Here is a 26,497-nt window from a genome sequence, read left to right as displayed (position 1 = left end):
CTCTAGTCTCTCCAGGGATCGGTCCTTGGACCCCAGCTATTCACAATATATATAAATGATCTGGACGAGGGAACTAGATGTAATACAGGTGCACGATCCCTTAGCCGCAATTCCGAAATTCGAAAAGCTTTGAAAACCGAAAGTTTTTTCGTGGAGTGTTCCCCGTGGGCTGCATTGTTCGATGTGGCTTGCTTCTTTCAATGCGAGGTAAAATTGTAATCAGTGGTCATTGTGTGTCTTGACTGGGGGCTGGCAACCAGGCAGCGAGGAGGAGAGGAGGCTCCCCACAGTGACTGGAAGAGTAAGGTTGGTGCCCAGTCACCCAGAAACGTGTGAGATTGCCTCCACACTTGTCTTCTGTGACTGCGTCACTTCTGCACAAGTAACGAGGGCAGCTCGAATTCAAAAACGCTTATTTGTTTTTGAGCTCCGATTTCTGGTGTAATTGCTCCCGGTCCGGCAACAACTTGACTTTAAAATTCTCAACCTTGTTTTCAAATCCCTCCATGGCTTCGTCTTCCCCTGCTATCTCTATGACCTCCTCCATCCCATCTAACACTCCCAGGGCAGGTACAGCACGGGGTAAATACAGAGTAAAGCTCCCTCTACACTGTCCCATCAAACACTCCCAGGGCAGGTACAGCACGGGTTCGATACAGAGTAAAGCTCCCTCTACACTGTCCCATCAAACACTCCCAGGGCAGGTACAGCACGGGTTAGATACAGAGTAAAGCTCCCTCTACACTGTCCCATCAAACACTCCCAGGGCAGGTACAGCACGGGTTAGATACAGAGTAAAGCTCCCTCTACACTGTCCCATCAAACACTCCCAGGGCAGGTACAGCACGGGTTAGATACAGAGTAAAGCTCCCTCTACACTGACCCATCAAACACTCCCAGGGCAGGTACAGCATGGGTTAGATACAGAGTAAAGCTCCCTCTACACTGTCCCATCAAACACTCCCAGGGCAGGTACAGCACGGGTTCGATACAGAGTAAAGCTCCCCCTACACTGACCCATCAAACACTCCCAGGGCAGGTACAGCACGGGTTAGATACAGAGTAAAGCTCCCTCTACACTGTCCCATCAAACACTCCCAGGGCAGGTACAGCACGGGTTAGATACAAAGTAAAGCTCCCTCTACATTGTCCCATCAAACACTCCCAGGGCAGGTACAACACAGGTTAGATACAGAGTAAAGCTCCCTCTACACTGTCCCATCAAACACTCCCAGGGCAGGTACAGCACGGGTTAGATAGAGAGCAATCTCCCTCTACACTGTCACATCAAACACTCCCAGGGCAGGTACAGCACGGGTTAGATACAGAGTAAAGCTCCCTCTACACTGTCCCATCAAACACTCCCAGGGCAGGTACAGCACGGGTTAGATACAGAGTAAAGCTCCCTCTACACTGTCACATCAAACACTCCCAGGGCAGGTACAGTACAGGTTAGATACAGAGTAAAGCTCCCTCTACACTGTCCCATCAAACACTCCCAGGGCAGGCACAGCATGGGTTAGATACAGAGTAAAGCTCCCTTTACACTGTCCCATCAAACACTCCCAGGGCAGGTACAGCACAGGTTAGATACAGAGTAAAGCTCCCTCTACACTGTCCCATCAAACACTCCCAGGGCAGGTGCAGCACGGGTTAGATACAGAGTAAAGCTCCCTCTACACTGTCCCATCAAACACTCCCAGGGCAGGTACAGCACGGGTTAGATACAGAGTAAAGCTCCCTCTACACTGTCCCATCAAACACTCCCAGGGCAGGTACAGCACGGGTTAGATACAGAGTAAAGCTCCCTCTACACTGTCCCATCAAACACTCCCAGGGCACGGACAGCACGGGTTAGATGTCTAACGCATGCTTTAGCTGACTTGGAAGTTCTTGTTGGGGTTGGCCAATCTGTATCTGTTGAACCATTACAGGGTGAGTGTAAGTGAGTTGTGACTGCGTGCGAAGTCATGGCCCTTCAGTTTAGTCCCCTCCAGATGGGGCAGCACCTGGTCTCCATCGACACCGCCCTATACAGATATGGCTGAGCTCGATGGTCCTCGTGCGGGATTTGTGAAGACAAATCCTGCCATTCTGGAAATCAGCAGATCATAAATATAAGATAAGCATTATTAAATCTAATCGGGAATTCAGTGAAACCTCTTTCCCCAGAGAGTGGTGAGAATGTGGAACTCGCTACCACAGGGAGTGGCTGAGGCGAATAGTATCGATACATTTAAGTGAAAGCTAGGCAAATACCTGAGGGAGAAAGGAATAGAAGGACAGGGGACTGAATTTAGATGATCAGCCGTGAGCTCCTAAATGGCGGAACGGGCTCGAGAGGCCGAATGGCCTACTCCTGCTTCTATCTTCTATGTTTCTATGATATGTTGATGGGGTGAGATGAAGAGGGGTAGGAGGAGGCTCGTGTGGAGCAGCAACACCGGCACGGACCAGTCGGGCCGAATGGCCTGTTTCTGTGCTGTAAATTCTATGTAATGTGGTGTTTGAAATATATATGAAGGAGATCTAATCGAGGTGTTTAAAATGAGAAGAGTTATTGGCGGAATAAATTTAACTTGCGGGCATGGAATGCTCTACTAGAAACAGTGGTGGAGTCAGAATCTATAACGGCTCAATAATGGAAGTGGAAAAATATTTGGGGAAAAAATTAAGAGTGCGGGGAAAGGACAGGTGAGTGGGGCGAAGTGGATAACACTTTCAGATAGCTGGCACAGGTGCCATGAGCCACATGGCCTTTTTGTGCTGTAACCTCTATGATTCTCTGTGTCGTTCCTGGTAAAGTTGCTTATTCCAATAATATTTTGTAATGTTAAAAATAACAGGGAGGCCGTTTGTGCGATGTGCCGTAAATCGACCAGCAAATTCCGGAGGTTCACGGCGTATCTCTTAATCCCCTGAACTTGCTGGCTGGTTTACGCATTAATAACGTTGTACGTCGTAAAGACAGCCTCATATTTCCAGCAAGACCCCACCCGATGTGTGTTCCCTTCACCAGCCTCTGCTCACACGTCACTAATTCACTCCCCCCCACAGACTTCGTACAGGCTGCCAGAGACTTGTTCCGACTACAGCTGGACGAAGCTGGTTCAGGCCCAGGAGCAGTGATGTTTCCTTCCAACGAAGTGACCAATCTCCTTGAGACAACACATTTCACACAGGTGAGGTTCCCACTGGCAGCACAGACCCACTGCTCCCATTTCTCAGATTCCAGTGTAGCTGCAAAAAATAGAGCTAGCTGTGAGAGAGACCACCCGCGAGTGAGGCTTCCCGTGAGTGAGACCACCCGTGAGTGAGACCGCCCGTGAGTGAGACCACCCGAGAGTGAGGCTTCCCGTGAGTGAGACCACCCGAGAGTGAGGCTTCCTGTGAGTGAGACCACCCGTGAGTGAGACCACCCGTGAGTGAGACCACCCGTGAGTGAGACCACCCGTGAGTGAGGCTTCCTGTGAGTGAGACCACCCGTGAGTGAGACCACCCGTGAGTGAGACCACCCGTGAGTGAGACCACCCGTGAGTGAGACCGCCCGTGAGTGAGACCACCCGTGAGTGAGACCACCCGAGAGTGAGGCCTCCCGTGAGTGAGACCACCCGTGAGTGAGACCACCCGTGAGAGAGACCACCCGTGAGTGAGACCACCCGTGAGAGAGACCACCCGTGAGTGAGACCACCCGTGAGTGAGACCACCCGTGAGTGAGACCACCCGTGAGAGAGACCACCCGTGAGTGAGACCACCCGTGAGAGAGACCACCCGTGAGTGAGACCACCCGTGAGTGAGACCACCCGTGAGTGAGACCGTCCGTGAGTGAGACCACCCGTGAGTGAGACCACCCGAGAGTGAGACCACCCGAGAGTGAGACCACCCGTGAGTGAGACCACCCGAGAGTGAGACCACCCGTGAGTGAGACCGCCCGAGAGTGAGGCTTCCCGTGAGTGAGACCACCCGTGAGTGAGACCACCCGAGAGTGAGACCACCCGAGAGTGAGACCACCCGTGAGAGAGACCACCCGTGAGTGAGACCACCCGTGAGAGAGACCACCCGTGAGTGAGACCACCCGTGAGTGAGACCACCCGTGAGTGAGACCACCCGTGAGTGAGACCACCCGAGAGTGAGACCGCCCGTGAGTGAGACCACCCGTGAGTGAGACCACCCGTGAGTGAGACCACCCGTGAGTGAGGCTTCCCGTGAGTGAGACCACCCGTGAGTGAGGCTTCCCGTGAGTGAGACCGCCCGTGAGTGAGACCGCCCGTGAGTGAGACCACCCGTGAGTGAGACCACCCGTGAGAGAGACCACCCGAGAGTGAGACCACCCGTGAGTGAGACCGCCCGTGAGTGAGACCACCCGTGAGTGAGACCACCCGTGAGTGAGGCTTCCCGTGAGTGAGACCGCCCGTGAGTGAGACCACCCGTGAGTGAGACCACCCGAGAGTGAGACCACCCGTGAGTGAGACCACCCGTGAGTGAGACCACCCGTGAGAGAGACCACCCGAGAGTGAGACCACCCGTGAGTGAGACCACCCGTGAGTGAGACCACCCGTGAGTGAGACCACCCGAGAGTGAGACCACCCGTGAGAGAGACCACCCGAGAGTGAGACCACCCGTGAGTGAGACCACCCGTGAGTGAGACCACCCGAGAGTGAGACCACCCGAGAGTGAGACCACCCGTGAGTGAGACCACCCGAGAGTGAGACCACCCGTGAGTGAGACCGCCCATGAGTGAGACCACCCGAGAGTGTGGCTTCCCGTGAGTGAGACCACCCGAGAGTGAGACCACCCGTGAGTGAGACCACCCGTGAGTGAGACCACCCGTGAGAGAGACCACCCGAGAGTGAGACCACCCGTGAGAGAGACCACCCGAGAGTGAGACCACCCGTGAGTGAGACCACCCGTGAGTGAGACCACCCGAGAGTGAGACCACCCGTGAGAGAGACCACCCGAGAGTGAGACCACCCGTGAGAGAGACCACCCGTGAGAGAGACCACCCGAGAGTGAGACCACCCATGAGAGAGACCACCCGAGAGTGAGACCACCCGTGAGAGAGACCACCCGAGAGTGAGACCACCCGTGAGAGAGACCACCCGAGAGTGAGACCACCCGTGAGAGAGACCACCCGAGAGTGAGACCACCCGTGAGAGAGACCACCCGAGAGTGAGGCTTCCCGCGAGTGAGACCACCCGAGAGTGAGACCGCCCGTGAGTGAGACCACCCGTGAGAGAGACCACCCGAGAGTGAGACCACCCGTGAGAGAGACCACCCGAGAGTGAGACCACCCGTGAGAGAGACCACCCGAGAGTGAGACCACCCGTGAGTGAGACCACCCGTGAGTGAGACCACCCGAGAGTGAGACCACCCGTGAGTGAGACCACCCGAGAGTGAGACCGCCCATGAGTGAGACCACCCGAGAGTGAGGCCTCCCGTGAGTGAGACCACCCGTGAGTGAGACCACCCGTGAGTGAGACCACCCGAGAGTGAGACCGCCCGTGAGTGAGACCGCCCGTGAGTGAGACCACCCGAGAGTGAGACCACCCGTGAGTGAGACCACCCGAGAGTGAGACCGCCCGTGAGTGAGACCGCCCGTGAGTGAGACCACCCGTGAGTGAGACCACCCGTGAGTGAGACCGCCCGAGAGTGAGACCACCCGAGAGTGAGGCTTCCCGAGAGTGAGACCGCCCGTGAGTGAGACCGCCCGTGAGTGAGGCTTCCCGAGAGTGAGACCGCCCGTGAGTGAGACCACCCGTGAGTGAGACCACCCGTGAGTGAGACCACCCGAGAGTGAGACCGCCCGTGAGTGAGACCACCCGTGAGTGAGACCGCCCGTGAGTGAGACCACCCGTGAGTGAGACCACCCGTGAGTGAGACCGCCCGAGAGTGAGACCGCCCATGAGTGAGACCGCCCGTGAGTGAGACCACCCGTGAGTGAGGCTTCCCGTGAGTGAGACCACCCGAGAGTGAGACCGCCCGTGAGTGAGACCGCCCGCGAGTGAGACCGCCCGCGAGTGAGACCGCCCGAGAGAGAGACCGCCCGTGAGCGAGACCGCCCATGAGCGAGACCGCCCGAGAGCGAGACCGCCCGTGAGCGAGACCGCCCGTGAGCGAGACCGCCCGAGAGCGAGACCGCCCGTGAGCGAGACCACCCGTGAGCGTGACTGGGCATTTCCTGTCTTTCTTTAAGCAGATGTGAAATTGGATGCGAATCGATAGTTCTAGTTGTGAAGATTGCAGAGGGACAATTAGAAAAATTGCCTTTTTACATCGGGATTCTATCGTTCTAATAAAAATGGAAAAAAAATTTAAACCCCTAAGCTCTGCAATTAGATTCCAGCCTGTAACCCACTCCCGGGTATCTGTTATTCTATATATAAATTCCCCCTGAACCCCTCGATTAGATTCCAGCCTGTAACTCACTCCCGGGTATCTGTTATTCTATATATAAACCCCCCGAACCCCTCGATTAGATTCCAGCCTGTAACTCAGTCCTGGGTATCTGTTATTCTATATATAAATAAACTCCCCGAACCCCTCGATTAGATTCCAGCCTGTAACTCGCTCCCGGGTATCCGTTATTCTATATATAAACCCCCCCCGAACCCCTTGATTAGATTCCAGCCTGTAACTCACTCCCGGGGATCTGTTATTTATATAAACCCCCCGAACCCATGGATTAGATTCCAGCCTGTAACTCACTCCCGGGTATCTGTTATTCTATATATAAACCCCCCCGAACCCCTCGATTAGATTCCAGCCTGTAACTCACTCCCGGGGATCTGTTATTCTATATATAAACCCCCCGAACCCCTCGATTAGATTCCAGCCTATAGGTCATTTCAGAATATGTACTGAAGCTCCTGCTACACTGTTCTGTCGAGTGCATTCACCGGTCAGATGCCCAACAAGCTCCTTGAACTCTGCTCAACCTGCACAATAACTCACACCTAGGAACAGCCACTCCAACTGCGCCAGTGTGACCTTTCCATTTCTCACACCAGCCACCCTTGTGATACCTCTGCATGAGATCGACAATTCCATGCCAGCTATTTGTCCCACTCGGAATTCAGTTGAGACGCCCCGCACCATCGCAAAGGACACACTTTACAGCAAGCAGATTGCAGAGAGTTGCGTCCATCTCTTCAGGCTTCATGCAGTCCCAGGGCCCAGAACTGAGCGGCCAATGTCCAGCTACCCAGTTTCCCTGCCCCATGCTGCTTTTGTTTGGGTTGTTTCATCAACAGAATTCAAATCTGAAATGGCTTCGTGTGTTATGTGTTAGTGAAAAGCTCCCTGCTGCCAAGACTGAATACCCTGTTAATTTTGCAGATTGCACCTTCCAGTTCAGTGGATACAGAGGACTTAGAAAGAATTGCCCGAGAGAGGAGTGAAGCATTAAAAGAGCTGAAGAAAGTGAAGGTGAGAGAAGGTCACTGCAGCTTGGAATGACGATCACGTCCTCCTGCGGGAGAGCGCCAATCTCCAACAGCTCATGTTTAAAAATCACTTACCACCAATTGTGATCCATTTTAATAACCCTGTTTTTATTTTAAAAGGGGGTCCATTGACAAGGATTCACAGAATCATAGAATGATACAGCACAGCAGGAGGCCATTCGGCCCACCGTGCCTGTGCCGGCTCTTTGGTAGAGCGAACAATTAGTCCCACTCCCCCCTGCTCTTTCCCCACAGCCCCTCCCTTCACGTGTTTATTCAATTCACCTTTTGACTATCACCTTTGAATCTGCTTCCGCCGCCCTTTCAGGCAACGCATTCCAGATCACAACAACTCGCTGCGTCAAAAGAAAATGTTTCCTCAAGTCACCTTTTGCCCATCAGCTGAAATCTGTGTCCTCTGATTACTGACCCTTCTGCCACTGGAAATAATTTCTCCTTATTCACTGTATCAAAGCAATTTATGATTTTGAACTCCTATCAAATCTCCTCTTAACCTTCTCTGATCTAAGGAGAACAACCCCAGCTTCTCCAGTCTCTCCACGTAACTGAATTCCCTCATCCCTGGAACCATTCCAGTAAATCTCCTCTGCACCTTCTCCAAGGCCTTGACATCCTTCCTAAAGTGCGGTGCCCAGAATTGAACCCAATACTCCAGCTGAGGCCTAACCAGTGTTTTATAAAGGTTTACCATAACCTCCTTGCTTTTGTGCTTTATTCCTCCATTAATAAAGCTAAGGATCCCGTGTGCTTTTTAACAGCCTTCTCACCTTGTCCGGCCACCTTCAATGATTTGTGTACGTTCACCCCCGGGTCTCTCTGTTCCTGCACCCCCTTTAGAATTGTTCCCTTTAGTTTATATTGCCTCTCCTCATTCTTCCTACCAAAATATATCACTTCACACTTCTCTGTGTTAAATTCCACCTGCCATGTGTCTGCCCATTTCACCAGTCTGTCTGTGTCCTCCTGAAGTCTGTTACTATCCTCCTCACTGTTTACTACATTTCCGAGTTTCACGCCATCTGCAAACTTTGTAATAATGCCCCGTGTACCCAAGTCCAGGTCATTAATATATATCAAAAAGAGCAGTGGTCCCAACACCGACCCCTGGGGGACACCTCTGTAAACCTCCCTCCAGTCTGAGAAACAACCGTTCACCACTACTCTCTGCTTGCTGTCCCTGAGCCGATTTTGTATCCGTGCTGCCACTGTCCCTTTAATCCCATGGACTTCAATTTTGCTCACAAGTCAATTATGTGGTACTTTAACAAACCCCTTTTGAAAGTCCATATACACAACATCAACTGCACTACCCTCATCAACCCTCTCCATTACTACGAAGAGCACTAATTCCTCTTTTTTTCCTTGCTGGCAAGCACTTCTTTAAATGGGGGCCTCAGTGAAAATCTCTATATTTAAAAGCGACCCTGATGGCACGAATTCCCCTATAAAAGGAGTCCTGGGATGTGAGCCTGGTCCCTTTGAACAGCATCCAAGGGCAGTGAGATCCATGTTTTTAAAAGGAGTTAAGAACATAAGAATTAGAAGCAGGAGTCGGCCATCCAGCCCACTCCACCATTCAATAAGATCATGGCTGATCTTTCAGCTCAAATCCACTTTTACGCCCTATCCCCGTATCCCTTGATTCCTCGAGTCCAAAAATCTATCGATCTCGGTCTTGAATCTTCTTCTTCGTCTGCTTAGGCAGTCCCTCGGAACCGAGGATGACTTGCTTCCACATTAAAAATGAGTTTGCAGGTGACTGATGAGTCCAACGCAGGACCCACAGTCTCTGTGGTGGTTGAAGGGGCAGGTGGGTGGGGTGCTTGGGTTGACGTGCGCTCCTTGCGCTGCCTGCGCTTGGCTTCCGCTTGCTCCCGGCGAAGAGACTCGAGGTGTTCGGCGCCTTCCCGGATGCTTCTCCTCCACTTTGTGCGGTCTTGGGCCAGGGATTCCCAGGTGTCAGTGGGGATGTTACACTTTTTCAAGGAGGCTTTGAGGGTGTCCTTGAAGCGTTTCCTCTGCCCACCTGGGGCTCTCTTGCCGTGCCAGAGCTCCGAGTAGAGCGCTTGTTTTGGGAGTCTCGTATTGGGCATGCGGACAATGTGACCCGTCCATCGGAGCTGATCGAGCGTGGTCAAAGCTTCGATGCTGGGAATGTTGGCCTGAGCAAGAACACTGACGTTGGTGCGCCTATCCTGCCAATGGATTTGCAGGATCTTGCGGAGGCAGCGTTGGTGGTACCTCTCCAGTGCTTTGAGGTGCCTGCTGTACATGGTCCATGTCTCAGGCATACAGCAGGGCGTGTATCACTGCTGCTCTGTAGACCATGAGCTTAGTGCCGGGTTTGAGGTCCTGGTCTTCAAACACTCTTCCTCAGGTGACCCAAGGCTGCACTGGCACACTGAAGGCGGTGTTGGACTTCGTCATCAACGTCTGCCCTTGTTGACAGTAGGCTCCCGAGGTATGGAAAGTGGTCCACGTTGTCTAAGGCCTTGTCGTGGATTTTGATAATCGGGGAGCAGTACTGTGTGGCGGGGGCAGGTTGGTAGAGGACCTTTGTCTTACGGATGTTTAGTGTAAGGCCCATGCTCTCGTACGCTTTGGTGAAGGTGTTGACGATGGTTTGGAGTTCGGTCTCCGAGTGTGCGCAGACGCAAGCGTCGTCTGCCTACTGTAATTCGAAGACAGAGGATGGGACCACCTTGGATCTGGACTGGAGGCAACGGAGGTTGAACAGTTTCCCGTTTGTTCTGTAGATTAACTCCACGCTTGTCTATAGTGTGTGGAGCTCTGTCAGAGTGACGGCACCAACTGCTGAGATGTCTTCTCCTAGTCAGGCTTCTAGCCCAGCCACATGGAGCTGAGCCATGATCTGAGGTCTGCTGGATTGCAAAGCAAATACTGTTCCTCTGTTAACACAGAACTGAATGCTGAGGAAAAAGGAATCTGCTGGAATGCTTGCTGGTGCGTAGTGTGGGTCCAGAGTCCGTCAGGAAATTCCATCTCTCCCATGTCGGTTTGACCAGAACATGGTTGCACTCCAGCTCTCGGGGTTTAAGCTGCAGTGATGTTGAGAGAAAGGACTGGTGATCACCCAACACTCGACTCCTTCCTCCCATGGCTCAGTGGGCCGCGCTCTCTCTGTCGCCTCTGAGTCAGAAGGTTGTGGGTTCACGTCCCGCTCCAAGAGACTTGAGCACAAAAATCCAGGCTGACACTCCCAGTGCAGTGCTGAGGGAGTGCCGCACTGTCGGAGGTGCCGTCTTTCGGATGAGACGTTAAACCGAGGCCCCGTCTGCTCTCTCAGGTGGACGTAAAAGATCCCATGGCACTATCTCAAAGAAGAGCAGGAGAATTATTCCCGGTAAAATGGCCAATATTTATCCCTCAACCAACATCACTAAAACAAATTCTCTGGTCATTATTACATTGCTGTTTGTGGGATCTTGCTGTGCGCTTTTTGGCTGCCGCGTTTCCTACATTACAACAGTGACTACACTTCAAAAGTACGTAATTGGCTGTGAAACGCTTTGGGGACGTCCTGAGGTGGTGCAAGGGGCTGTAGAAATGTGAGTCTTTCTTTCTATTTCCCTCCCAAGTGGGATCAGCCTTCATCCTGACCTCGCACTGATCTATTGTGGATCATACCGAGGGAATGAGATGTAATGAAAAACCTTCCCCTCCTCCTCCTTCAATTAAACCCGGTGAAGAGCCCCTGGGCCCACTGTGAGCAGCCGATTGGAAACGAGCACTGTCTTTATGTTTTGGAGCTACTTGTTCTTGGGACATGTCGGTGACACTAATAAGGCAGCATTTATTGCCCTGCCCTTGTTAACCTGAGGACATTAGAAGTCAACCACATGGTGATGCATTTTGGAAGGAAAAATGAGGAAAGGCAGCATAAACTAAATGGTACAATTTTAAAGGGGGTGTAGCAACAGAGACCTGTGGGTTTACACCGACAAATCTTTGAAGGCGGCAGAACAAGTTGAGAAGGGCGGGGAAAGCAGATTCAATCATAACTTTCAAAAGGGAATTGGAGAAATACTTGAAAAGGAAACATTTGCTGGGCTCTGGGAAAGAGCCGGGGGAGTGGGACTAATTGTTCGCTCGTTCAAAGAGCCGGCACTGGCACGATGGGCCGAATGGCCTCCTCCTGTGCTGTATGATTCCATAATGTCAGACTGGAATCACTTGTCGGTCAGATTGGTGAGTCAGTTGGCTTTTTACAGAAACCCAGCAGCACTCATGGTTATTTTTCTGGTACTAGCCCAAAAGTTAACAGATTTATTGAATTCAGTTTCACAATTTGCCGTGGTGGGATTTGAATTCACAACCTCCGGGTTGCTAGTCCAGTACCATAAGCCACTGGACCACTCGGATATGAAGAGATTTAAACATGAGGATGAGAATTTTAAACCTGAGGCAGTGAGGGGGGGGGGGTGTAGGGAACCGGGACCCAATGTAGGTCAGCAAGGACAAGGGTGATGGGTGAGCGGGACTTGGTGCGGGGCAGCAGAGCTTTGGATGGTCTGCAGTTTATGGAGGGTGGAGAGTCGGAGAGCATTGGGATAGTGACGTTTGGAGGTGACAAAAGCATGGATAAGGGTTTCAGCGGCAGATAGGCTGAGGCAGGGGGGCGGAGGCGGTCGATTGTCATTTGTGACTTTTCTTTGGGCCATTTCAGTGCTGCGCAGGAATGAAAACCTGATTTGAGACATTCAAACATGGAGTTGCAGGAAAAATGGAAGCGACAACACATTCAAGGACTTTGGAGAGGAAAGGGAGGCTGGAGATGAGGCGGTAGTTTTCAAGGACAGAGGTGTGGGTTGTATTGGAGAAGGGGGTAATGACGATGTTTTTGAAAGGGAGGGAGACAGTACCTGAGGAGTGGGAACCATTTACATAGTCAGCTAGCGTGGAATCCAGGAATGGAAGTTGGGTGCTTATCCAGTTAATGGGAATGGGGACAAGGGAACAGGTGGTGGGTCGCATGAGCAGGACAAGCTCGGAGAGGGCATGAGGGGAGATAGGAGAGAAACTGGAGAAAGACATGGCTTCGGGTCTAGGGCGGGGAGCCCGGGGGAGGAATGGTCTGGTGGGAAAGGTGGGGCGGGGAGGTGGGGGGCGCGAGAGAAGCAGGATGGTCTTAATCTTAGTGAGAAAGAAGTCCATGAGCTCCTTGCACTTGTTGGCATTGAGGGGGCAGGGGAGAGGGGTTTAAGGAGGATGGGGCAGTTACGGATGCTGCTCGGAAGGAGGCAGTGAAGGGTACCTGGATGGGCCCTTTGAAGAACAACAAGAGAGGCACAGAGGGTAGCTGTGGGCTTGCCCAAGGGGGATAGCTCCCATTAGTAGTTCATTAGTGTGGTCTCTGAACTCCCATTATCAGTTAATTAGCGAGCTTGCTGACTGGTGATTTATGCCGTGTGGTTTGACAGTTCGAGCAGCCACTCTCGCTTCACACCCTTGGCACTGCAGTGCTTTAACTTTTGATAAACTGCCAGCTTCTGCCTCTCAACCAAGGGGCAGAGTCTAATATTGACGTTACAATTTATTTAAATACAAGATGAGACAGCAGCTCGAATAAACGACGGGTAACCTGAGCTCACCCAAAACTCTGCTGCCCGTATCCTAACTCGCACCAAGTCCCGTTCACTCACCACCCTTGTGCTCGCTGACCTACATTGGCTCCCAGTCCGGCAACGTCTCGATTTTAAAATTCTCACCTTTGTGTTCGAATCCCTCCGTGGCCTCTCCCTCCCTATCTCTGTAACCTCCTCCAGCCCCACAACCCCCCGAGATCTCTGCGTTCCTCCAATTCTGGCCTCCTGCGCATCCCCGATTTTAATCGCTCCACCATTGGCGGTCGTGCCTTCAGCTGCCTGGACCCCAAGCTCTGGAATTCCCTCCCTAAACCTCTCCGCCTCACTACCTCTCTCTCCTCCTTTAAGACGCTCCTTAAAACCGACCTCTTTGACCAAGCTTTTGGTCACCTGCCCTAATATCTCCTTATGTGGCTCGGTGTCAAATTTTGTTTGATAACGCCCCTGTGAAGCACCCTGGGACGTTTAACTATGTTAAAGATGCTATATAAAGTCATTCCGGCACAGGAGGAGGCCATTCGGCCCATCGAGTCCATGCCGGCTCTCTGTAGAGCAATCCAGTCAGTCCATGCCGGCTCCCTGGAGAGCAATCCAGTCAGTCGGTGCCGGCTCTCTGTGGCGCAATCCAGTCAGTCCGTGCCGGCTCTCTGTAGAGCAATCCAGTCAGTCCATGCCGGCTCTCTGTGGAGCAATCCAGTCAGTCCGTGCCGGCTCTCTGTGGAGCAATCCAGTCAGTCCGTGCCGGCTCTCTGTGGAGCAATCCAGTCGGTCCATGCCGGCTCCCTGTAGAGCAATCCAGTCAGTCCATGCCAGCTCTCTGTAGAGCAATCCAGTCAGTCCATGCCGGCTCTCTGTAGAGCAATCCAGTCAGTCCATGCCGGCTCCCTGTGGAGCAATCCAGTCAGTCCGTGCCGGCTCTCTGTGGAGCAATCCAGTCAGTCCGTGCCGGCTCTCTGTGGAGCAATCCAGTCAGTCCGTGCCGGCTCTCTGTGGAGCAATCCAGTCAGTCCGTGCCGGCTCTCTGTGGAGCAATCCAGTCAGTCCCATTCCCCCGCTCTATCCCCGTAGCCCTGCAAGTTTATTTCCCTCAAGTGCCTATACAATTTCCTTTTGAAATCATTGATCATCTCCGCTTCCACCACCCTCATCGGCAGCGAGTTCCAGGTCATTACCACTCGCTGCGTGAAAAAGCTCTTCCTCACATCCCACCTGTATCTCTTGCCCAAAACCTTAAATCTGTGTCCCCTAGTCCTTGTACCATCAACTAGTGGGAACAGCCTTTCCCCGTCTAGCCTATCCAAACCCGTCATAATCTTGTACACCTATCAAACCTCCCCTTAGCCTCCTTTGCTCCAAGGAGAACAACCCTAACTTCTCCAACCTGTCCTTGTAGCTAAGATCTCCCATCCCCGGAACCATTCTGGTAAATCTCCTCTGCACCCTCTCAAGGGCCTTCACATCCTTCCTAAAGTGTGTTGACCAGAACTGGACGCAATACTCCAGTTGTGGCCTAACCAGCACTTTATAAAGGTTCAGCATAACTTCTCTACTTTTTGTACTCAATACCTCTATTTATGAAGCCCAAGATCCCATATGCTTTGCTAACCACTCTCTCAATATGCCCTGCCACCTTCAGGGACCTATGCACATTAACTCCCAGGTCCCTCTGTCCCTGCACACTCTTTAAAACGGTGCCATTAAGTGTATATTGCCTCTCCCTGTTCCTTCTGCCAAAATGCATCACCTCACACTTCTCTGCATTAAATTCCATCTGCCACTTGTCTGCCCATTCTGCTAGCCTTTCTACGTCCTGTTGCAGTCGATTGGCATCATCATCACTGTTTGCCACACCCCCAAGTTTGGTATCACGGCGAATTTTGAAATTTTACTCTGTATTCCAATATTCAGGTCATTTATATATCAAAAAAGAGAGGTATATAAATACAGGTTGTTGGTGTTAGTGCAAAATCTTTAAAAGTGTACAGGAATTGTCAGCCTATGAGACAAAGGAAGTCAAGCCAAGTAACCAGTGATGATCATTTCAAGTAGATGGCAGGAACATCAAGTAACCTCTCAGCCATTACAAACCAGCAGCTGTTGATTTAAATGCGGTCGTGTGTATTGGTTAATTGAGAGTACTGTCATAATCTGTGGAAGTGAAACGTGCCTACTTTGAATAGAGACCTCTCACCAGTAGTAGGATAGTCGCACCTCTGTCTCCCAGCATCACCACCCGTGGTGACACAGTCGGGCTCCATGTATCAAGGGTACTACTACTACTTTCGTAGGCCGGCAAAGCTTATAATGGGGCGCCTAGTTTGGCTCTCCATTCGACGGCCTCCTGCGATGCCGAGTGGAGAGTGAGCTGCCTCCCGCAACAGGTCTCAGTGGGCAGGTTGATGTGATGTGTTCCACAGTCTGGGACTCATGGCCACAGTCACACTTCGGGCCGTCCCTCCTCTTCCACTGGTGGAGCGAGTGGCCGCATCGTCCGGGCCCTGTGTGGATTGGGTTCAGTGCTGTCCTCTGTCTCTGAGGGAGGTCGAAGCCAGGGGCCTCTGCCGTTGGGTCAGTGATGAGATGTTGGTTCTTTATGTTGAATGCGTATCAAGGGCGAATGTTTCTTACTGCAGAGTCGGATAGGTTTATTAATTTGAACTTAAATTTTTGAATATTGTTTCTCCGGGACTAGCTCCTCGAAGCTGGCCGCCTCCCAGTGCTGCCCACCCTGCCATTCCATCTCCTTTCCCCGCGCCCCCACCCCAACATCAGCAACCCCCCCCCAGCAGCCGCCAGCTTTGGCCCAACCCCACTCTGATACCCTCTGGTGGCCATCGATTTTCTTTCCCCTCTCCTGTAGCCTCTTGCTATGCTCCATCTTCCCCCCTTTCTCCTCCTGGCCTTTAACCCAGTGCCACCGCTCACCTACTCTGCTGCTCCTCCCCCCCCCCCCCACAGCCTTTAACCTTTTCCCTCTCCCCCTCCCTCCTCCAGCTCTAATCCAGCTCTACCTTCACTCTCCAGCTTTTTGTCTGGTGCCCCCCATCCCAGGTCTACCTGCCCCCTCGAGCTCTAACACCGATCCCCCACCCCAGGTCTACCTGCCCCCTCGAGCTCTAACACCGATCCCCCACCCCAGGTCTACCTGCCCCCTCGAGCTCTAACACCGATCCCCCACCCCAGGTCTACCTGCCCCCTCGAGCTCTAACACCGATCCCCCACCCCAGGTCTACCTGCCCCCTCGAGCTCTAACACTGATCCCCCACCCCAGGTCTACCTGCCCCCTCGAGCTCTAACACCGATCCCCCACCCCAGGTCTACCTGCCCCCTCGAGCTCTAACACCGATCCCCCACCCCAGGTCTACCTGCCCCCTCGAGCTCTAACACCGATCCCCCACCCCAGGTCTACCTGCCTCCTCGAGCTCTAACACCGATCCCCCACCCCAGGTCTACCTGCCCCCTCGAGCTCTAACACTGATCCCCCACCCCAGGTCTACCTGCCTCCTCGAGCTCTAACACCGATCCCCCACCCCAGGTCTACCTGCCTCCTCGAGCTCTAACACCGATCCCCCACCCCAGGTCTACCTGCCCCCTCGAGCTCTAACACTGATCCCCCACCCCAGGTCTACCTGCCCCCTCGAGCTCTAACACCGATCCCCCATCCCAGGTCTACCTGCCCCCTCGAGCTCTAACACCGATCCCCCATCCCAGGTCTACCTGCCCCCTCGAGCTCTAACACCGATCTCCCACCCCAGGTCTACCTGCCCCCTCGAGCTCTAACACCGATCCCCCACCCCAGGTCTACCTGCCCCCTCGAGCTCTAACACCGATCTCCCACCCCAGGTCTACCTGCCCCCTCGAGCTCTAACACCGATCTCCCACCCCAGGTCTACCTGCCCCCTCGAGCTCTAACACCGATCCCCCACCCCAGGTCTACCTGCCCCCTCGAGCTCTAACACCGATCCCCCACCCCAGGTCTTCCTGCCCCCTCGAGCTCTAACACTGATCCCCCCCACCCCAGGTCTTCCTGCCCCCCCCCCCAGCTCTAACACTGGTGCGCCCCACCCCACACTCCCTCCCCCAGCTCTAATCCTGCTCTGATCACTCCTCGTTGACCCTGCCCTACTTTCCCCCTCTGGCCTGCAGTGTCACAGACTACGCCCCTCCCCCCCCACCCCCCCAACCCTGCTCACTCTGCAGGCTGCACTTGGCCTTGACTCCCATTGTACCATGTCATTGTAACAGTAGTCAGGCTGCCTACATGTGTAGGGCCTGTGATGACACTGTCTCTGATCTCTTTCCAAGACTGAGTGTGCATTCCAGTCTGTGTGTGGATGCTACAGTGCGTCTGCTCCACCTCTCCTACTATCTGTATCTTGTGACTCCGAGTAGGCTTATAAGAACATAAGAAATAGCAGCAGGAGTCGGCCATTCGGCCCCTCGATCCTGCTCCACCATTCAATAAGATCATGGCTGATCTTCGACCTCAACTCCACTTTCCCGCTCTATCTCCGTATCCCTTGATTCCCCTAGTGCCCAAAAATCTATCGATCTCCGTCTTGAATATACTCAACGACTGAGCCTCCACAGCCCTCTGGGGTAGAGAATTCCAAAGATTCACAACGTCTCTGGAAACTGGAAAAAATATTTATATTTTAAATACTTACCTTGTTGGTTACGGCGTGCAGCAGTCCCTTTAAGGACCACCTGGTTAGGCCGTCTTTAGACCTGGTTTTCCTGAATGTACCTATAACTCACAGTTTCTGAATGGTTGATGCACGGTGGCATAGTGGTTAGCACTGTTGCCTCACAGCGCCAGGGACCCGGGTTTGAATCCGGCCTCGGGTGACTGTCTGTGTGGAGTTTGCACATCCTCCCCGTGTTTGCGTGGGTTTCCTCCGGGTGCTCCGGTTTCCTCCCACAGTCCAAAGATGTGCGGGTTAGGTTGATTGGCTATGATAAATTGACCCTTAGTGTTAGGGGGATTAAATACGTGGGGTTACGGGGATAGGGTGGGATATGTGTTGGTGTAGGGGTTACGGGGATCGGGTGGGATATGTGTCGGTGCAGGCTCGATGGGCCGAAATGGCCTCTATCTGCACTGTGGGGTTTCTGTGATTCTGTGAATTGCACTGCAGCCTCTACCATTACTACGGAGATTGCAGTCAGCCTGTGAGGAAATGTATTGCGACAACATCATTTGTCATCTGGGCTTATTCAGGGCTCGCAGTTGCATGCAGGAATTTTTAGCTGACTGCCCAGCGATGATATTTTGGCCTCTTCATAATAATTTGTCGCCGGAGAGTTTTATTTGAGTCTCTGCAGGCACATCGCAAACTGAGGGAGAGAACAGGAAATGCTCATTGTGTCATTCCCTGAACGGCCGTGGAATGTTCTGCTTTACTCCAATTTTCCTGTTTATTCTTTTTTTGACTAGTCTTTATTTTCAGTTTCCTCCTCTCCTCTCCTGAAGACGTTGACCAGTTGCTGAGGAATGGTTCCACGGCACCAGTTGCATGCTTCATTTCCATTCCTTCATTTAATAGTCTAGACTGTGAGTGTTGGAAGACTATCCGACTGTGAAGCATCTCACAACTGAGCCCAATCTTGTCTTGCCTTGACATTTCTCTCTCTCTCTCTGTCTGTGTCTCTCTGTCTCTCTTGCTCGTTCTCTCTGTCTCTGTGTCTTTCTGTCTCTCTCGCTCTCTATCTGTCTCTCTTGCTCTCTCTCATTCTAGCTCCCTCGCTCTCTCTGTGTCTGTCTGTCTCTCTCGCTCTCTGTCTGTCTCTCTTGCTCTCTCTCATTCTAGCTCCCTCTCTCTCTGTGTCTTTCTGTCTCTCTCGCTCTCTGTCTGCCTCTCTTGCTCTCTGTCTGTCTCTCTCGCTCTCTGTCTGTCTCTCTCGCTCTCTGTCTGTCTCTCTCGCTCTCTGTCTGTCTCTCTTGCTCTCGTTCTAGCTCCCTCTCTCTCTGTGTCTGTCTGTCTCTCTCGCTCTCTGTCTGTCTCTCTTGCTCTCTCTCATTCTAGCTCCCTCTCTCTCTGTGTCTGTCTGTCTCTTCTAGCTCTCTCTGTCTCTGCCTGTCTCGCTCGCACTCTCTCTCATTCTAACTCTCTCTTGCGCTCTCTCTGTTTGTCTGTCTCTCTCTCCCGCTCTCACTTTTTCTCTCACTCTCTCTTTCTCTCACGCTCACTCAATACCGAGGGAATGCTGCACTGTTGGAGGTCCTCTTAAAGTTTCACTTATGTATCCGCCATTTCTTTTAACACAGAAGGCATTCGAAGGGTAGATAGAGAGAAATTATTTCCTCCTGGTTGGGGAATCCAGAACGAGGGTACATAATCTTAAAATTAGAGCTAGGCCGTTTAAGAGTGATGTCAGGAAGCACTTCTTCACACAAGGGGTAGTGGAAACCACGAACTCTCTTCCCCCAAAAGGCTGTGGATGGGGGGGGTCAATTGAAATTTGCAAGCCCGAGATTGACAGATTTTTATCAGGTAAGGATATTAAAGGATATGGAGTAAAGGCAAGTAAACAGAGTTAAGATACAGACAGATCAGCCATTATCTCACAGAATGGCGGAGCAGGCTCGAGGGGCTGAATGGCCCACAGTGTTCCTGTAGTGGGCGCAAGTCATCTAGAGTAAGTACTTTTTCTGCTGTAAGCGTTTATAACCTTTCTCTGAGCCTTTATCCTTGGTTGTTTGTTTAGCTCTTGGAGTAGAAATGACCAGTGCTGTACAGTGAGCTAATACGATTGGTCCCCCTGGGGCGGCTGTGCCAGGGCCTCTAGGGAAAGGGATATCGGACAGGGCATTCCAGCCAGGATGGGAGCTACAATGCGGGAAAACCCTGCCTTTGAATAGTGCAATACTAATTCTGCCTTCCTGCCTTTACCTCTCTGCTGGTTGGTCAAAGGAGGCACCAGCAAAGGTCTGGGGAGTAGATTACCTCTGTTTTATCGGCATCAGGGATGTGAGTCCAGGTAAGAAAGAACTTGTATTTATATCGAACTTTCACGACCACATGATGTCCCAATGCGCTTCACAGCCAATGAGGCAGTTTTTAAGGTGGAATCACTGTTGTAATGTGGGAAACGTGGCAGCCAATTTGCGCACAGCAAGACCCCACAGACAGCAATGTGATGATGACCAGATAATCTGTTCTTATATGTTGGTTGAGGGATAACTATTGGCCAGGACACCGGGGAGAACTCCCCATCTCTTCTTCGAAATAGTGCCGCGGGATCTTTTAAGTCCACCTGAGAGGGCAGACGGGGCCTCGGTTTAATGTCGCATCCAAAAAGACGGCACCTCCGACAGTGCAGCACTCCCTCAGTACTGCACTGGAATGTCAGCCTAGATTTTTGTGCGCAAGTGTCTGGAGTGAGAGTTGAACCCACAACCTTGTGACTCAGAGGCGAAAGTCAAGGCTGACACCTTAAACAGACCAACCTGAGGCCCCAACGAGATAGTCGTTTGCGAGACCAGGTAGACTGAAGAACGAGGATAACTGAGTTACCCTGGAAAAGCTACCAATGGAAAGATGAAATAAAAGAGCGAGTTTTACTAATCTGCCATTGTTTTGCATTTTGCTCAGGATGAATTGGTGGAATCCGAGAAAAGGAGGAAACTATTGAGCGAGGAGCTGCAGAAAGTCAAACAGGTGAGTATTTACACACCCACTCTACACAGAAGCTGCTACAGAATTGTCTGCTCGGGTGGCCTGGGGGACACAACACGCATTGCCCCATCAAGCAGACCCAGGTCTTGTATAGCCAGGTTAGATGTGTTTCTGCTTATGCACTTGCTAGAACACGTTTTTCAGCCCATTCACTTCAATCTATTTTTACTGCAGCCTATTCTGGAGGGATTGGGGCTTCTGTCAATAACATAATGATAAGCACAGAAGAGGGAGGACCTTGGAACCATAGAATCTTACAGCACGTTTGGCCCGTCCTGCCTGTGCCGGCTCTTTGAAAGAGCGAACAATTAGTCCCATGCCCCCCTGCTCTTTCCCCACAGCCCTGTGAATTTTTCCTTTTCAAGTATAGATCCAATATTTTGCTGTGAGACCTTATCCATATTGGATTTCATTTGTCCTGGTTCTGCCTGTTATCCAGGTCCGTCTGCTGCATCACCAGATTCTCTAACAGCGTTCAATGAATTTGCCCAATGGTGCATTGCCAGTGACATTGCATGATGCTTGCAGATGCATACAGAGAAGATCATACACCATTCAATGCAGTTTGGTATTATTAAGCATTAAGGGTTGACAGAGCCGGGGTTGTTAAAATGAAGATGAGAGGAGAAAAAAAATAGCAGTTAATGATTACTCTCATTTTATAAAATCTCCAGGTACTTTTTCACCTTCGAAATGGTCAAGAGATTGGCGGTTAGCAGTTGGCAGAAAGGCTGTAGTTATGACGCTTCAAAACCGTCTCTTGGTGCTGGTTTGGTTTGGTCAGCTTTAAAGGCAGTATTGATATCAATGGACTGGTCAGGTGGGCAGAACAGTGGCAAATGGAATTCAATCTGGAGAAGTGTGAGGTAATGCATTTGGGGAGGGCTAACAAGGAAAGGGAATACACATTAAATGGTAGGACAGTGAGAAGTGCAGAAGAACAGAGGGACCTTGGAGTGCATGTCCACAGATCCCTGAAGGTAGCAGGACAGGTAAATAAGGTGGTTAAGAAGGCACACAGGATACTTTCCTTTATTAGCTGAGGCATAGAATATAATGTAGCAGAGCCTGGCCTCCAATCGTCTTGGATTCCCCTGCCATTGGACCAAGGCCTTGCTCTGTCAAGCCCGTGTGGTAGCTGGTGTGCAACGGCCACCCCGCATTAAAAGAATTCACGCACAGGCATCTTCCACCCTTTAAAATGAAGTTCGGGCATCAGTCACCTGAGAACTCATTTTTAATGTGGAAGCAAGTCATCCTCGGTTCCGAGGGACTGCCTAAGAAGAAGAAGTGTTCCTGGATAGACTGGTGGGGGAGGGGGCTAAGTGAAGCAAGGAGGCTTGCTAAGCACAGGGTGTGGGCAAGATGTGGGCAGTGTGTATTTTCTAGGGGTGCTTCAGTGGGCAGTGGGGAACCTGGGCCCCTCGGCATACATGTGTTGAAATTGCTGGAATTTCTCTCTGGCAGTGGCGCATAGATCAGATATTGACGATAATGCTCCTATTAGAGGCATGTCCTGCTAAATCATCTCGGGCATTTTCAAAGGGAGAGCAACAAGGAGTGTTTTTGAGATGCCTGCTGCTGGTGAACAATAGTAAATACCTCAGCTCGCTCAGCCGTGTAATGGTAGATGTCTAGCGGAAACTGCCATCAGGAGTCTGCCATGGCTGTTTGTACCACGGAGGATACCGTTAGTTGTTTAAGAACAGAAGAACTAGGAGCAGGCGTAAGCCATTCGGCCCTTTGAGCCTGCTCCGCCATTCAATGAGAAAATGGCTGATCTTCAACCTCAACTCCACCTTCCCACCTGATCCCCATATCCCTTGATTAACTTAGTATCCAAAAATCTGTCGCCCTCGGCCTTGAATATACTCAATGGGCCAATAATTCCGGTCCCAACGCGTGAGTACGGACGAGGTACTCACGCGTGGGCCCGTTGGAAGTGCCGGATTTCAGCATGCACAGCGCATGCGCGGGAAACCGGCATTTCCTCCAAGGGGTTCAGAGGTCCAACGCGTGCGCGCAGGACTCTGTGCGCACGCGTTGAACTTCCTTCTTTTTGACAGGTTTGCCCGTGTGTAAGGGCCTCAACTTTTTAGACGTATAAAAAGGAGGCGTAAGGACTTGATTCTTTAAGGTAAGTGGTCTATTATTTAAAATTATAACATTTTTTCCACAGCTTTGTTTTTAAGGACTTTACAGTAAGGTAAGTTTATTTTTAGATCTGATTTCTTCAAAAATTATTTTTTTCAAAAATTTGATTAATTGTTTAAAATAGTTTTTTAAAGTTATTTATAGTTCATTTAATTAGTGGGATTTTTTTTAACATTTTATTTAAAGTTTAAGTATTGTTTTGGGCGCCTGTAGTTTTCATGAGTTTGACAGTTCTTACTATCAAACTCATGAATGAAGTTTCCCCTCCCCTGTTTGGCTGCCCAGTGCTCACCTGATCCCAGCCAGCACATCGAACTAACTACGCCGCTGGATCAGGCAAGCACATCGCGCCGACAGCTGAACCGGGCCAGTGACAGGAATTCCAAGCAGGCCCAGGCTTCAGCTGTCGGCGCGCCGGGTAAGTGCACATCGGGGGCTTGCATGCGCGGCAAGCACCCGAACCTAATTTCTGGGCCAATGACTGAGCCTCCACAGCCCTCTGGGGGAGAGAATTCCAAAGATTCACAACCCTCTGAGTGAAGAAATTTCTCCTCATCTCAGTCCTAAATGGCCGACCCCTTATCCTGAGACTGTGCCCCCTAGTTCTACCCTGTCAAGCCCCTTAACAATTTTATACGTTTCAATGAGATCACCTCTCATTCTTCTAAACTCGAGAGAATATAGGCCTAGTTTCCTCAATCTCTCCTCATAGGACAATCCCCCCATCCCAGGAATCAGTCGACTTTAACTATAATGTTTAACTACACTTTAACTATATAAATGCAAGTCTTTCTTTCTTTTACAATGTTAGTCTCCAGCACAGGCAATAATCTTCGATGGGCTGTATGGGCTATTCCCATTGGAGGGTGGGCTGTTCGTAGAATTACATCGAATCTACAGCACAGAAACAAGCCATTCGGCCCAACTGGTCTGTGCCAGTGTTCACGCTTCACCCCCTCTTCATTTCATATCACCCTATCAGCACACCAATTGTGCATTTTAATAACCGGGTTTTTTTAAATCTTAAATGGATTAACACTTGTGTTGAAATAGCGCAGGCAGGCGATTGCCACAATGCATTAACCGTTGTGCTAAAAGCGGAGCACACAGTAAATTGAACCCAACTGGGACTGATTGTACCAAATACTCAGACCTGAGGGCAAAAGGTTACCAGCAGCAAATGATCTTTTATTCTGCACTCTTTGTTTTAAAGGAAAGCTCCAGATTTGAGATTCCAAACCAATTCACCACTGTTCAAAAAACAGTCCAGTTCATTTAAAAAAATGAATTTTTGGATCTATCTCAAAAATGACAACACAAGTGGTCGGGCTTTATTTAGAGTAAATAAAGAGAAACTGTTTCCAGTGGCTAATGGATAACAATTGATAGAGAGGAGGTATTAGAAAGGCTGGCTGTACTTACAGTAGATAAATCACCAGGAGTGGATGGGATGCATCCTAGGATGCTGAGGGAATTGAGAGCGGAAATCGCGGAGGTACTGGCCATAATCTTCCAATCCTCCATAGATACGGGGCTGGTGCCAGAGGACTGGAGAATTGCAAATGTTACACCATTGTTCAAAAAAGGGTGTAAAGATAAACCCAGCAACTACAGGCCAGTTAGTTTAACCTCGGTAGTGGGGAAGCTTTTAGAAACAATAATCAGGGACAAAATTAACAGTCACTTGGACAAGTGTGGATTAAGTAAAGAAAGCCAGCACGGATTTGTTAAAGGCAAATCATGTTTAACTAACTTGATTGAGTTTTTTGATGAGGTAACAGAGAGGGTTGATGAGGGCAATGCGGTTGACATGGTGAACACGGATTTCCAAAAGGTGTTCGACAAAGTGCCACATAATAGGCTTGCCAGCAAAGTTGAAGCCCATGGAATAAAAGGGACAGTGGCAGCATGGATACGGAATTGGCTAAGTGACAGGAAACAGAATGTAGTGGTGAACGGTTGTTTTTCAGACTGGAGGAAGGTATATATAGTGGTGTTCCCCAGGGGTCGGTTCTAGGACCACTGCTTTTCCTGATATATATTAATGACTTGGACTTGGAAGTACAGGGCACAATTTCAAAATCTGTGGATGACACAAAACTTGGAAGTATAGTGAACAGTGAGGAGGAGAGTGAGAGACTTCAGGAAGACAGACAGGCTGGTGGAATGGGCGGGCACGTGGCAGATGAAATTTAACGCAAAAAAGTGCGAAGTGATACATTTTGGTAGAAAGAATGAGGAGAGGAAATATAAACTAAAGGGTACAATCCTAAAGGGGGTGCACGAACAGAGAGACCTGGGGGTATATGTGCACAAATCGTTGAAGGTGGCAGGGCAGGTTGAGAAAGTGGTTAAAAAAGCTTACGGGATCCTTGGCTTCATAAATAGAGGTATAGAGTACAAAAGTGTGGAAATGATGATGAACCTGTATAAAACACTGGTTCGGCCCCAACTGGAGTATTGTGTCCAATTCTGGGCACCACACTTTAGGAAGGATGTGAAGGCCTTAGAGAGGGTGCAGAAAAGATTTACGAGAATGATTCCAGGGATGAGGGACTTCAGTTACGTGGATAGACTGGAGAAGCTGGAGTTGTTTTCCTTGGAGCAGAGAAGGTTGAGAGGAGATTTGATCGAGGTGTTCAAAATCATGAGGGGTCTGGACAGAGTAGATAGAGAGAAACTGTTCCCATTGGTGGAAGGGTCGAGAACCAGAGGACACAGATTCAAGGTGATTGGCAAAAGAACCAAAGGCGACGTAAGAAAAAACTTTTTTGCGCAGTGAGTGGTTAAGATCTGGAATGCACTGCCTGAAAGGGTGGTGGAGGCAGACTCAATTTTATCTTTCAGAAGGGAGTTGGATAAGTACCTGAAGGAAAAAAATTTGCAGGGCTACAGGGAAAGGGCAGGGGAGTGGGACTAACTGAGAGCCGGCACGGGCTCGACGGGCTGAATGGCCTTCTTCCGTGCTGTAACCATTCTATGGCCAATTCATTAAATATATTCAAGAAGGAGTTGGATATATTTCTTGAGGCTAAAGGGATCAAGGGATATGGGGAGAAAGCAGGGACTGGGTACTGAATTTGGATGATCAGCCATGATTGCATTGAATGGCGGAGCAGGCTCGAGGGGCCGAATGGCCTACTCCTGCTCCTATCTTCTATGTTTCTATGAAGGGTCGATAACCAGATTTAAGGTGATTCGCAAAAGAACCAGAGGCGACACGAGGAAAAACTTTTTTACGCAGCGAGTGGTGAGGATTTGGAATGCGCTGCCCGATAGGGTGGTGGAGGCAGATTCAATAGGAGCCTTCAAAAGGGAATTGGATAAATACTTGAAGGAGAAAGAATTGCAGGGATACGGGGAAAGAGCGGGGGAGTGGGACTGACCGGATTGCTCTTTGAAAGAGCCGGCACAGACTCAATGGGCCGAATGGCCGCCTCCTGTGCTGTGTTGTTCTATGATTCCTGCCTGAAATAGTGCCCAAAGAGAGAGCCCCGCTCTGCCCCACCCCCCATAAAGTGTGAATGATATAACCCCCGCCCCCCGCTCTGCATCACAGTGTTATTTGGGCGTTACCCATGCATAACATGCAGCC

At 50.9% G+C, this 26,497-nt stretch overlaps 1 protein-coding gene across 1 annotated transcript in view; it reads left to right on the top strand.

Moving 5' to 3' along the window:
* stxbp4 (syntaxin binding protein 4) overlaps positions 1–26,497 on the top strand; it is a 234,426-nt gene that overhangs the window by 85,068 nt on the left and 122,861 nt on the right. The window contains exons 12-14 of the mRNA XM_085964116.1: positions 3,058–3,182; positions 7,336–7,425; positions 20,665–20,730. Coding sequence (XP_085820242.1) covers positions 3,058–3,182; positions 7,336–7,425; positions 20,665–20,730 — 281 coding nt within the window. The remainder of the gene's footprint in view (positions 1–3,057; positions 3,183–7,335; positions 7,426–20,664; positions 20,731–26,497) is intronic.

The sequence above is a fragment of the Somniosus microcephalus genome, chromosome 21 (assembly GCF_052327205.1).
Source record: "Somniosus microcephalus isolate GS21.2 chromosome 21, FLI_Smic_1.0, whole genome shotgun sequence".
Taxonomy (NCBI): Eukaryota; Metazoa; Chordata; class Chondrichthyes; order Squaliformes; family Somniosidae; genus Somniosus; species Somniosus microcephalus.
This window is presented reverse-complemented; position numbering and strand designations above follow the sequence as displayed.